This window comes from Rhinopithecus roxellana, chromosome 18 (genome assembly GCF_007565055.1).
Source record: "Rhinopithecus roxellana isolate Shanxi Qingling chromosome 18, ASM756505v1, whole genome shotgun sequence".
NCBI lineage: Eukaryota > Metazoa > Chordata > Mammalia > Primates > Cercopithecidae > Rhinopithecus > Rhinopithecus roxellana.
The window spans coordinates 61,303,165-61,316,553 of record NC_044566.1 but is presented as its reverse complement, the minus strand read 5'-3'; the positions used below and the strand labels follow the sequence as shown (position 1 = coordinate 61,316,553).

The following is a 13,389-nucleotide window of genomic DNA, read 5'->3' as shown; positions in this document are numbered from 1 at the left end:
CAGCCTCCTCATCTGTAAGATGGGGTAGTAGGACCTACCTCAAAGGGCTGTTTTGAAGATTAAGTGTGCCTTTTTACGGCTTAGAACAATGCCAGGTCCTGTTTACATGTTACCTGATAAGACAACAGCAAATCCTATAAGCAGCCTTTTAGGAGGTTGCATAAGCCATCTTTCCTACCTGAACAAATCAAAGGAAAGAGGAACTGCTTTTGTCTGTTACATTTCTGTTGTAGAGGTAGTTGACTTCACATGAAGTAGTTGATGATAATGATGAAAAAAGGGTAGGTGCCAATAATTATTGAGCATTTGCTTTGTGCAGACCCTGTGCTCAGCATTTTACTATCTTGTTCAACCTACAACACAATCTTGTGAAGTGGGTCTTGTCATTATTATTCCTATTCTGGTTGAAACAGGCCTGAGATAGTTGGTGGTACAGGCAGAATTAGCGCCCAGGGCCAACTGAGTGTAATCATGATCACGTCTGATTATTTTATTCAGAGTCTCTAGGGCACTGGTGGGAGATTCCATTTTATTCTTCTTCCCTTTAAAATATTCCATATCAAATTCTTTGAGGATGTCTTATCTTCTTTTAATGAAGGACTTATAAACTAAGCATTACACGTATGGATTGCAAGTGTTCAAATCTATTGTGACTTGAAAAATAAAACCTGTGTCAAAGGGTGACTTCAATATGCGTTTTCCTGACTAGCATAGGAGCTGTCTGTGGGGTAGAGATTAATAGCAAATCTCTTTTGTATCTGAATAGCAATTCAGTTGACTTATAAAACCTTGACAGTGAGCACATTTTGATTGATATTGATAGCGTAAGAAACATGTGGCAGCAGAAATAATAAAACAAACCATGTGTTTCCTTCATCTTAGGAAGAACTAAGTCTTTTCACAAGGGAAGCTGGAGACAGAATTTTAATTGTTCTGTTAATTTAGTCTAATTTTCTTTCTCACAGGGGAAATTAGTCAAGACCATTTTGGTTCCATCTCAATTCACCTAATTCAACTGTTTCTTGCGTATTTTATTTTTACAGTTTACAGATTGAACCACTTGAAATGGCTAATCATTTCCTAGCTGTTGTGTCAGTCAACAGAGCTGCTGTGCTTAATAGCAAAGAGAAGGATGTATCATTTTCATTGCTTTTCTTTGATTTCAGAAAGATAGCTATCTGATGGAAAGTCCATTTGGTTTCGCAGCTTCAGTTGCTCAGTCTGGAACTGTAGCATTCTGGGTATTTCTCATCTTCTAACTTGTTGATAAAGGTGACTTTTGCTTTCTATATTATTTTTTAGCTCACTCTCAAAATCTGTTCACATCTAATGATGTGTATTTCCTAAAGCATGCCTCCCGAGGAAGGCTGGGCAGGCGTTATCATGGTGGTGTGAGGAAGAGTATTGGGACCGAGTTAGGAGACCTGGGTTGTAATTCTGGTTCTGTGGCCAGAATGACTGGTGGACCTTGGGAAAATGATTTATCTTTTCTGAGCCTCTGTTGTCTCATTTGCAAAAGGGGCGTGCTGGGTTGAATCATCTCCAGTGCTGTTTTTAGATCTAACAATTCTATTTTTCTAGGAGCCTCAGCTGGCAGCCAAAGCTGTGGCATCCAGAAGGCAGCTTGGCCTGGGGCAGGTGGTGGGTTGCCAGTGGAGCCAAATGGCTCCTCTGGAGCTGAGGCTGGCCCCTTCCCTGATGGCAGGTTGTCTTCCTGGTCAAGAGTGGCATTTAGAGTAAGTCTGCACATGCTGACTTAGGTGATAGCCTGGCTTTGGTTCAGTGCATTCAGCGACCTGGATTGAGCTTTCCAGTCTTTTAAAGTAATTTCTTCCAGGTCTACGTGTTTTATCAGGATTAAGTTAGGTGTCACTTGATCCATCCTGAGAGTTAACAAATCAGCATATGACTATAGGTTCTCCTCTACTCAGTGGCATTTCTAGTCTCGAGACAAAGATAATTTCAGAATATGCCACTAAAGGTAGTCGCTCCCCTGTGTTTAGCTTTCTCCTCCCCGAGTGTTGTCATGGTCCCTTTGATATTCTTAGAGGATGCATCTCTGTGGATACATCTCTTGGCTTTTAAGCTGCTCCCAATTTTGTTGGTAAGGGCTCATGACCACATTTCTTGTTGCAGTCTGTAAAGAAAATTGGAGGATATTTGCCACCGTCCAATTGTCATAATTATAGCATATGGCTGTTGAAAGCAGGAAAGGGCAATTAGGGAGAAAATTCCTTCTTAGTCTGCAGAGAAGACAATGAAAATTGCAGATTTAGCTGCTGACGCTTTGCACTTTGCCAGAGAAATCTTTTGAGAGTTCCTCCCTTAATTTACACAGAGTCGAGTTCAGGTATTTCTCTGCCCACATCCAGATTTCTATGTCTGGAGCTCTCCAGCTCTTATGATGCCCCTTCTGTGCTCCTGAATTTTTTTTTTTTTTTTTTTTTTTTTTTTTTTTTTTTTGAGATGGAGTCTAGCTCTGTCCTCCAGGCTGGAGTGCAGTGGCACAATCTCAGCTCACTGCAACCTCCGCCTCCTGGGTTCAAGCGATTCTCCTGACTCAGCCTCCTGAGTAACTGGGACTACAGGTGCCCGCCATCATCCCTGGCTAATTTTTTTATTTCTAGTAGAGACGGGGTTTCACCGTATTGACCAGGCTGGTCTCGAACTCCTGACCTTGCGATCCACCTGCCTCAGCCACCCAAAGTGCTGGGGTTACAGGCATGAGCCATTGCACCCGGCATCTGTGCTCCTGAATTCTAGTGACTGCCATGGGCTGGCCTCCGAGGCCCTATGCAGGCCCCTAGGACTACTCCTCAGGTAGGAGAGAACATTGTGGTAACATTCTGGAAGACAATATGTCTGCACCCAAAAGATGATGAAGTGCGGTAATTAGTGGAACTCATCTTCATGAGGAGCACCCTGCCAGAATCAAGACTATCCTCTGATATGTTCATAATGCTTTATGGTTTACAGGGCTTTAAAAATGAACCCTCCTGAGAATATCATGAACCAGTTAGGCGTTCACTGCATCTTATACAGTAGGAAAGAGCTTCAGCTCAATCGACTTGCCCAAAATCGCATGAGAAGGGCACAGCCCAACCTAAGAGGTCTGTCATGATACAGAAGTACATCATTGCTCCATGGTCCCTTAGGTTTCGGTCTCATTTCTTTAGGGAAGTATTTCCAAGCCCCCGTTTTCAAATCTTCCTCCCATGTACCGATACACACCATGCACCATGCATGTTTACTCAGTGTATTGCTGGCTTCATTATGTACCGAGATTCATCTTTTTCTCTTTCATTTAAAATACAGGATTTGGAGAAAAGTGGTATATCAAGGAAAAATGACCTAGGTAAGTAATGATTTTTTTAACCTAAGAGTGTGTACTCAGGTGTATTTTGTATGAATTATATTTCCATGAAGTGATTCTTTTTCTGATTTTATTTATGGGGTAAATATTGTTGTCCAAATAGTCTGTCTTTGGCCCAGCCTAACGTTTGTTCTCCTGAAGATGTGGGGCAAACACTTCTCAGATGGACATGTTGGCATGTGGTGGACTTCTGTTTACTCAGTGAGATATGTTGGATTTAAGTCCCTCTGGCATCATTCATTGAGCTTCTGATAAGGATAAAGTCCCATGCCTGGTGGGCTCTGTGGAGGAATGCAGAGAGGAAGGAGACGTGGTGTCTGTTATTAAGGACCCACACAGTGTGGGAGAAAAGGACAAACTGGTGTTTACGCATGCCCTCCGGGAGTAGGCTCTCCACTCGCTGGCCTGCAGACACCTCCATGCCTTTCAGGAGTCAGCTCACCAGTCATGTCTGCCAGACTCGTCCCAAGCATCCTGGCCTGGAAGCTGTAAGCCCTTCCTTTGTAAGGCATTATACTTCTATCATAGCCCATTCCTTATTTATACTCCTTTTGAAACACCCACCCCGCCATATATTGTAAATATCTTCAGGAATGTGACCATGGGTTAGACTTAAAAAAAAAAAAAAATTCATCGGAAGCATACCCAGTGTGTAAGGCCACACTTCTGTGTGTAGGGGTGAGTCTGTCCCTGAAGGGTATGAACTCTGTCAGTGTGTTTCCTCCCGGGGTAGGAAGAATGACCCAAGTCTGGAACTCAATGAGCCAGGACCTGGACACCAGAAGCAGTGGAACCTCACAAGAGGCCCATGATGTCAGGGGGTGTGCGGTCCATGGGAGAAGTTTCCCTGCAGACACAGGTGGTTGGCTCACCTCTAGTTTCATGATGGATAAGCCTGGGTTCCAGGAAACAAGAAGGGAACAATATACTCTTCTTGCTTCCTCTCCACTGTTTTCCGTGGAGACCTGGAAGGCGAGCTCTAGATAAGAGGGAAAAGGATAAAGGAAAGTGTTCCTTTCTAGGCCTTCTCTTCCTGGGCCTGGGTTCTGAGGGGTACAGAAGTGCAGGAGAGCCTGCCCTGCCCCCTGGTGGAAGTGGGAGGATGACCTGTTTTGGGGAGGCGTGTCTAGGGCCCACAGGGGACTGTGTTAGGGTCTGTGGGGTCTGACAGCAGCTGTATTTAAGGAACCACGTCAATTTGTTGCTTTTTCTTCTCTGTATTATCACATCCTGTATGGTTTAGCCACACCTTTCCATGTGGAGATTTTCTTTCCTGCTACCAACTCTGGTGGGTTTGAACATTTATTTGTAGTTTGTGGGAGCAGATGAGTCTCTGGTTATTAAATGAATTAATGATGCAAGTCTGGAACATGGGCTTGAAACTGCAAAGAGGAAGTTACCTTGGACAAGTAAGTTTATATTCTTGCAATTGCACATGGCAAGTTGAGTGAAACCTGACTTGGTATCAGTTCATCTGAAAAAGACCCAGGGGGCTTCTTTGTCACAAGCTTTGTGTGAGCCTGCAAGACCAGGAGGCTACTAAAGATCCTGTGCAGTTGCAGCGACAACAGTAGATTCAGGGCACCGAGAGCATGGCTCACAGTCAGAGCTGGGAGATCGCCTCCACACACGGGACGCTGTTTCTCCTTCTGCTTGCTGCCTGATTGATAGATTCACTAGTGTATGATTATTCTCACCAAGTAGACATAATTGGAGTGGCGCTTTGTGCATGTGTGTTTTCGGGTGTGTGTGTATGCATGCATATTTATCCCTCAGCTTGAAATCCTAAGGCTGCTTGTTACTCAGCTTTTATCAGAAGAACATCATATTGGTTTCTCATCAGAAAAACACCAGCATGACGAAACCCATTTTTCTAGGTAGTTTCTGACCAGGAAGATGAGCACTTTACAGTAGAGTGTTTTGCCCATGGTAGGTGCTCAGCAACCGAAGACATGGAGAGCATTTGGTTTCTTGGGGCTTTCAAAGAAGAATCATTGCTCTCCAGCATCCATTTTCTATTCTATCTCTCTGCCCTGCTGCCTTTCCTGAGAACTCTCTGCCACTCACCATTGGCTTTGGCATCGCATTGGCCCTTTAGGTATCCTTGACTAATTTCTTTATCTTCTCCTTCTAGCCTGTCGCTCTGATTATTATTGTCAGGCACTTAGTGTGCGGCCCATTTATTGCCCATTCCTGGAGGAGAAACAGTGATGATCCATTTTGAGTTGTGACAGTGTTTGCCGAAGGCAAATTGCAGTGAGTTTAAAGAAGGGCAGCCAAGATGATAAGGAAATCGTGGAATTGTCTTATTTAGCTCTGTCGACTGGGCAGCAGGAGCTTAAGAGTCAGGTGGTTGGATGGCATACACAGAGAAGACAGCTACCAAGATAAGCTCTGGGATCTGGACTCAGCCAGAATGTGATTCAGTGAAGGGATGGCTTAGGCTGTATGTCAGAAAATATTTCTTGGTACTGGTGTGAAGAATGCAGCAATTTAAACACATAAGCTGTTTTCAGCACCAAACTGTACAAACTATACTAACCTAGTTCTTTTCTGGATTGGGTTGGGGCTAACATGTCAGTGAACTTGGGCATTCATTATGATCAGGGTTACAGGAGCTCCCCTCCCCTTTAGCCTTGTCGTCGATAATACCCCCCTTGCATCCTATTCCTTGGCCATACCTAACCGTTAGTATTTTCCAGCCCTAAATTTGATTCTCTGTCCCAAACTTTCACCACTGCCTCTGTGGGGAGGGTCTTCCCACACCTTTTTTTCCCCATCTTTGGGGCAGTGTCCTCCTTCCCTCCTTTGGGAAGGCCCCACTGCCTGGGACCCCATTTCACTCCTGAGGCCCTTCCCTCATTTGAAAGTATTAATCTAGAGCCCAAGCCTCTCAGCATGGTATATAAATCCCTCATGATTTGACTTAACGGATCTGCCTCCCTTTCTAACTTTATCACCTACTGTACCCTGCCCCGCTCCTTTTCTCAGAAATGCCTGCCAGACATGGTCGTTCCCTCAGGGATACTGCAGAGATATCACAGGCTGTGGGCTCTGTGGTGATCGCACTGATCTGCTACCCTGTGTGTGTGTGTGTCTGCTGCTTTTTAAAGGAAACTCAGGACATACCTCCTCCCGGAAGCTTACCTTGCACTCGTCCCCTGTCCTCTGGGCTCCAGTGCCCTGTGCTCAGTTAGCTCTGGCTTTCCTCTTACTGCTTTGCGTTCTAATGGCCTGCCTCTGAACGAGGCTCAGACACTCCAGGGCTGCAACTGGGCTCACTCATTCTTGTATCACAGAGCTCTACACTGAGGAGGTACTCAGAAGATGTTTGCTGAATGAATGAATGAAGCGTGCATGATTGAAGTATAGGAAAAAGGGAGAGGCCAGCATGATTTCTTAGTAGCTATGTTAAAAAGAGGACAGATGCAACTGACAGGACATGACCTGGGTATGTATGGGAAGAATTTGCTTTTTAATCTTCTTGCAAATCCTCTTCCCTGCATGGAAGTGCTGTTGTCTTCATGAGAAGACAGTGGGAGCTTTGCTGAGCTGGTAGAAGTGGCAGGAGTTGGTTACTGTGATGAATGGTGAGTGCAGGATTAAACTTCTTTTTCTTTTTTTAGAGATGTAGTCTTGCTACGTTGCTCAGGCTGACATCAAACTCCTGGGCCCAAGCAGTCCTTCCACTTCAGCTTCCCAAGTAGCTGAGAGTTCAGGTCCTTGCCACCATGCCCAGCTAGGATTAACCTTTTGATAGAGAAATCTGCTCTTTAAAAAATGTATTATGAAATGATTTGAACATGTAAGAAGTTATAAAGAGAATAATATAATGAACATTCATGTATTATATGTTCATTCGATTAAGAAATAAAATATCACCTAGATTAAGAAATTAAATCCCATCAACACAGCTGAAACCTTTTAACCATTATCCTGATATAGTATTTATCATACTCATGTAATCTTTTATACCTTCACATGCTATGTGTGTATATGTTTGGTATATATACATCTTAATATATTTATGTTTATATTGTTGCAAGGTATTGATTTGTCTATTCTTTTGCAGCTTGCTTTTTTTAGCATTATAACTGTGGGATTTATCTGCCATATCCATCTGGATTGATACATGTAGTGCTGATTTTTATTGCTGCATAGTATTCCAGTTAATATATCTTGTTAGTGGATATTTTTGTTGCTTCCCGTTTTTTTGTTTTACACGGTGCCACTGTAAACACTTTTGTCATGTATCCTTGTGCACACATCTGAGTTTCTCAAGGATGATTAATAAGAGTGGAATTTCTGGATCATTGGGAATGTGCATCTTTTTTATTAAATTTTAGGAGAATTACACTCTGAGGCTTATTTACTCCATTCTTAACAAGAAGACATCTTTATAACCCCTCTTTAGATGTGTCAGTTTATATTAATGTTTCAGATGTAGTACATCCAAGATAAGAATTCAGTTGAAACTGAAGACACCTGTTTAAGTCTTACCCATGTGTCCAACATATAAAGCTGAGAAGCTGGTTTAAAATAGAGACAGGTATATGGAATGTTCCTATTTATATAAACTCCTAAAGGAAAGGAATTAGGTCATATTCAGTAGGCTGTTCAGCATTTCCTTTTACATATTTCATTGAGTTTTAACCAAAGAGCATTTTAGATTATTTTTAGAATCTAGATGGCTACACTGTGGAACTATCTGTTGTGTGAGTATTTGAGCAAGTGAAGAAATGAATGGAGCTATAGAATAGAACATAAGAACCATCAAATATAATGGAATAAAATTAAAATCAAATTAGGGTCTCTGAGCTGAGGTGTTAAAGAGAAAGATTCTTGGTGGGGGAGAGCTTCCTTCCCAGCTCTCCCAAGGAACCAACCAATTTAATATATATATGTTTATATTGTTGCAAACTATTGATTTTTGTAGTTACTATATATTATATATTTATGTATTTATATATATATATTATATAGTTAGTACAAGCCACAACCCCACATGGCTTCGCTGACTATCTGGCTGAATGCTACAATTTATGTGGCACCTTCCTCTGCCAGCATTCCTGTCTGGTGGCAGGGTGCTGACACAATCACTGTTCTATCCATTTCTTTGTTATAGGCTCAGAACCTGGGGAGGCCTAACGTGTTTCTCTGGGGTGCAGCCTTGCTACCGCCGTTGGCAAGCCCTCTCATGGTCTTTGTGGGCAGGACATACTCAGGTTTCCTTCCTGCTCGCCGTTGTAAAAAGCTGGCTGCCTTCAGGTGCATCTGTAGCAGACTGGCGAATACTGCCAGCATGGGGTGTTGTAGATGGTCTTTATGCAGACTTGGTGCTAAAGCCCTGTTGCTGAGGAATTGCTGTGGCTGGTTTCCTGGAGATAACACCTAATCCTGGCTAGGTGCCTTATGAGGTAGGGTAGGGATTATTGAGTTACTTATTTGCAAACCCTTGTGAGCTCTTGGGAAATGGGCAGTTACTGTTGAGTGTCACCTTAAAGCGCCATTCAGAACATTCTTGAAGTAGTGTAGTAGTGAGCTAGGACTACATAACAAAGTACCACAAAACGTGGCTTAGTACAAGCAAGAGAAATGTATTGTCTCACAGTACTGGAGGTTAGAAGTCTGACATCAAGGTGTGGGCAGAGTTGGTTCCTTTGGAGAGCTGGGAAGGAAGGATCTGTTCCAGGCCTCTCTCTTTGGCTTGTAGATGGCCATTTTCTCTGTGTGTCTCCTCATACCATCCTCCTTCTGTGTGTGTCATTTATGTGTCCAAATTTCTTCTTTTTCTAAGGAGACTGGTTATATTGGATTAAGGCTCACCCTGATGACCTCGCTTTAACTTGATTACCTCTGTAAAGACCCAGTTCTAAATGAAGTCACATTCTGAGGTACTGGGGGTTAGGACTTAAAAAATATGAACTTTGGAGGACATGTTTCAGCTCATAACAGGTAGCAGCACAGTGTAGGATTATGTGGGAATTGTTAAAAAGCTACTTGTGAACGTTAGATTTTCAGCTACTAGGAAGATTAGCGTTCTAGATGTTTTCACATATTTGCAGTCATTCTTTCTGACAGATGTGGGAGCACATTCTCAGTTTGTTGCCATAGACTGGGTCTGGTACAGTCAGTTTATTTGCTTGCTAACTTGTAGGAAGGAAGTTTGGCAAACAGTTTAAAAAGAGGGAAAATTTTGTCTCTAGAATTACGTACATATTGATTTTTTACCCCTTAAGAGTTTATTGCCTGAAGGTTTGCCTTCTAACTATTTTTTCACTTGTTTTCAAGTTTGTTTTAATAATTGTGTAAAAAGAAATACCTGAAAAGTACATTTTTTTTTGTTCTAGACTTAAAAGAAATTGTATTCGTCATCCAGAGTCAAAGTAATTCTTTTCATGCAAAGAGAGCAGAACAGTTAAAAAAAAGCATCTTAAAGCAGGCTGCAGATCTTACACAGGTACGTAGCAGTGGCTGGCGGTCTGCCAGTTATGTATTTCTTGATTACCTTGATGTTTTCCAAAACACTGGATCTATGGAGAATCAGTTTTTATTTAGACGAGAATAACTCCTCTGGTTCATTTTGCTTATTTAATATTGAGTATTTGTTGTTGAAAATTTTTTGGTCAGCTGGGTGTGGTGGCTCACTCCTGTAATCCCAGCACTGTGGGAGGCCAAGGTGGGTGGATCCATTGACGTCAGGCGTTCAAGACCAGCCTGGCCAACATGGCGAAACCCTGTCTCTACTAAAAATACGAAAATTAGCAGGGCACGGTGACGCATCCTGTAATCCCAGCTACTCAGGAGGCTGAGGCAGAAGAATCGCTTGAACCCAGGAGGCAGAGGTTGCAGTGAGCCAAGATACAACACTGCACTCCAGCCTGGGTGACAGAGTGGTACTCTGTCTCAAAAAAAAGAAAGAAAATGTTTTGGTTAATTCCTAATGCACAAATTATCATATTCTGAATTATTGTGTGTGTGTGTGTGTGTGTATATATATATATATATATAAATTTTAGAGAACTATATAATTGTGTGGGGCAACTGTGGATTTGTCACGAAGTATGATAAAAGCAAGTAGAAGAAATAACTTTTTAAAGGCAAGGCTTAAAATAGAGATAATTAACGTTCAAAATTTTGGTAACAAGTTCTAAGGCAATTTTCATGTTGGAATAACATTTTCATTAATCTTAGTGCAGTGCTTCCTCTATGAGTCTGTTAATCTGCTTTTTTAATTGGATGTCATTAATTTAACTTTTGATTTGATTTATAATGTAATATTCCAGAAGGATTATGGAGAGAAAAATCTACTCATGTAGGTACATTTTAATAACATTTAAAATAGGCATGAACAGAATATAAAGCTGCTCTGAAGAATGCTGGAGGTTTGGAGTGAGGGAGGATCTACCTTATGCTGCCCTATAGGTCCTTTCCTTCTTTAGCTAAGTAAGTCCATCAAGACCTCTGCACCATGTTGTGATGGCCTTCAAGACCGAAGTGCTCGCCTGTAGATAAATGCTATCCCTTTGTTCTCCCAGGAAAGAACTCTTTGACAAGAGACATATGTGCCTGACAGATTGCTTTCTTTCTCTTCATGGGTACTGGAAAATAAAGGGTCAGAAATGTCAGTGGAAACATAAATAGCCTTAACAGTATTCAAGGCAAGGGACTGCTGGGAATAGGGTTTATTATGCTTAATCTCTAAATGCTTTATATATAAACTGTATCGAACTGTCCTGTGTCCCTGCAAGGCCAGGTTCTCTGGGCTGCTCTGCTTGAAACATCATGCTTTCTCAAGGGAGAGGAAAGTAATACATGCTATAGATAGATTGTTTTTCAGCAGTCAGAGATAGGAGCAGCTTGATAAGTTAAAAATTTTTCTTTTTTGGCTGGGCACGGTGGCTTATGCCTATAATCCCAGCACTTTGGGAGGCCGAGGTGGGCGGATCATGGGTCGAGAGATCGAGACCATCCTGGCCAACATGGTGAAACCCTGTCTCTACTAGAAATATAAAAATTAGCTGGGTGTGGTGGTGTGCGCCTGTAGTCCCAGCTACTCAGGAGACTGAGGCAGGAGAATCACTTGAACCCAGGAAACAGAGGTTGCAGTGAACTGAGATAGCACCACTGCACCTCCAGCCTGGTGACAGAGCAAGATTCTGTCTCCAAAAAAAAAAAAAAAAAAAATTTTTTTTTTTTCTTTTTTTTGGAAATCTAACTTTTGGAGATTTTCTCCTACTAAACCTTCATGGATTGTATTAGAGAGACATGCAGCAACCTTGACTGGCTGGCCTCTTCCGTCTGCTCTGCTGGAGGCACTAGTGGGATAGCCAAGTGCAGGCTGCTGCAGGGAGGAGGAGGAGCCGGAAGCCCAGCTAATCCATCCCTCAGGTGGGTCCAGGGAAGCTCTAACTGGATTTTGCTCAGTCAGACCTTGGCAGTTACCCCAAACTGTGTGATCAGTGATGACATCAGAACCACAGTTAGGCATCCCTTGTTCATATGAATTAAGAGCACACTTTTCCCTATGTCACCTGCATGTGCTGCTGCTCCCAGCAATACCTTCCGTTTTGCAGATACAGATTTGTGTTTTTTAGATTATGTATCTTCCCCAGCAGTCCTTGACATTGATATGGATAGCGACGCCCCTTGCCATCCAAGCCTAGTTGATTGCATATGCCCCTATACTTCCTTTACTGTTCATCTACTCTTACTTTATTTTTGGCCAATTTTATTTCTGTGCAAATGGATATTCATTGCTGGCTCTCTACCTGTCTTTCCGCTTCTGTTCTTCTGGGAAGAGTAGTTTTCAGAGGACCTTCGAGCAGGGCAGTGTTCCTGGGACTTGGTTTACAGCGGGGATAAGGCATGTGGGTATGTTTTGGTGGGAAGCAATAGAAATTATAAAATATTCCTTCTTCTCCTCTTCCCCTTAGGAAAAATGAGAGTTGGCAGTGTGCTGCTGGGGGCTGGGTATGCCTGCTTCTTTGAGAGGCTCCGGGGCTCTGCAAAGGATAGGGCCCAGGTACAAGAGCACTGAATGCTTAAAACTGGCTCTAGGCTCTGGGGAGAATGGTTAGACGTTCCTGTGTAAGCTGAACTTGGCAGTTGTATATAGGAATGGAGAATGTGTGTTGTAGTTCTCTTTGGAGTCTGTCAGGGTTGAGGCAAGACGGTAGGCAGCTGAGCAGGTGTGGATCCAGCAGAGCAGAAGGAACCTCCATTGCTTGTTACCTTGTGCCAAAATAGTTGCACCAGAGCTTATTAACTGAAGTCCCTGTCTCTGAATCCCAGCTTCATCTCCTACCGCTCACCCCCTGGTGCTTTATTTGCCAGTAACTTCAAACTTTATATGGTTCTAGGATCACTTGCCATATTAGTGCATCCTTGCATTGCTATAAAGAAATACTTGAGACTGGGCCATTTATAAAGAAAAGAGGTTCAATTGGCTCATGGTTCCATAGGCTGTACAGGAAACATGACAGCTTCCGGGGAGGCCGCAGGAAACTTTCAATCATGGCACACAAGGTGAAGGGGAAGCAGGCACATCTTATGTGGCTGGAGCAGGAGGGAGAGAGAGGGGAGGTGCTACACACTTTTAAGCAACCACATCTCTCAATAATTCACTTTCCTCATGACAACACCAAGGGGGATGATGTTAAACCATGAGAAACTGCCCCCATGATCCAGTCACCTCCCTCCAGGCCCTGCTTCCAACGTTGGGGATTACAATTCCACATGAGATTTGGGTGGGGACACAGATTCAGACCGTATCACCTGCTATGCCCCTTGGCTTTGTATATTGTAGATCCCATCTTCTTGTCTAGTTTATGTATCCCCATAAAGGTTTTCTGTGCACCATCTTGACCCGCCGTGCTAAGCTACTTCTTTTTTGGTTCCACTTTTGTATCTTGGACAAACTTCTATTGTATACTTTTCATTGTGTATTATTTGTTACCTGTCTCTTTTACAAATTTTGAGAGCAGAGAATAGACTATGTTTTCTGAGTTGATTCT

At 42.8% G+C, this 13,389-nt stretch overlaps 1 protein-coding gene across 6 annotated transcripts in view; it reads left to right on the top strand.

The window, feature by feature from the left end:
• B3GLCT (beta 3-glucosyltransferase) overlaps window positions 1-13,389 on the top strand; it is a 121,138-nt gene that overhangs the window by 20,339 nt on the left and 87,410 nt on the right. For all 6 annotated transcript variants that reach the window (XR_004054659.1, XR_004054658.1, XM_030922049.1 and 3 more), the window contains exons 3-4: window positions 3,316-3,355; window positions 9,724-9,833. Coding sequence is in view for 4 of the 6 variants with exons in the window: in XM_030922049.1 (XP_030777909.1) it covers window positions 3,316-3,355; window positions 9,724-9,833 (150 nt within the window). In the remaining 2 variants the exon portion in view is untranslated. The remainder of the gene's footprint in view (window positions 1-3,315; window positions 3,356-9,723; window positions 9,834-13,389) is intronic.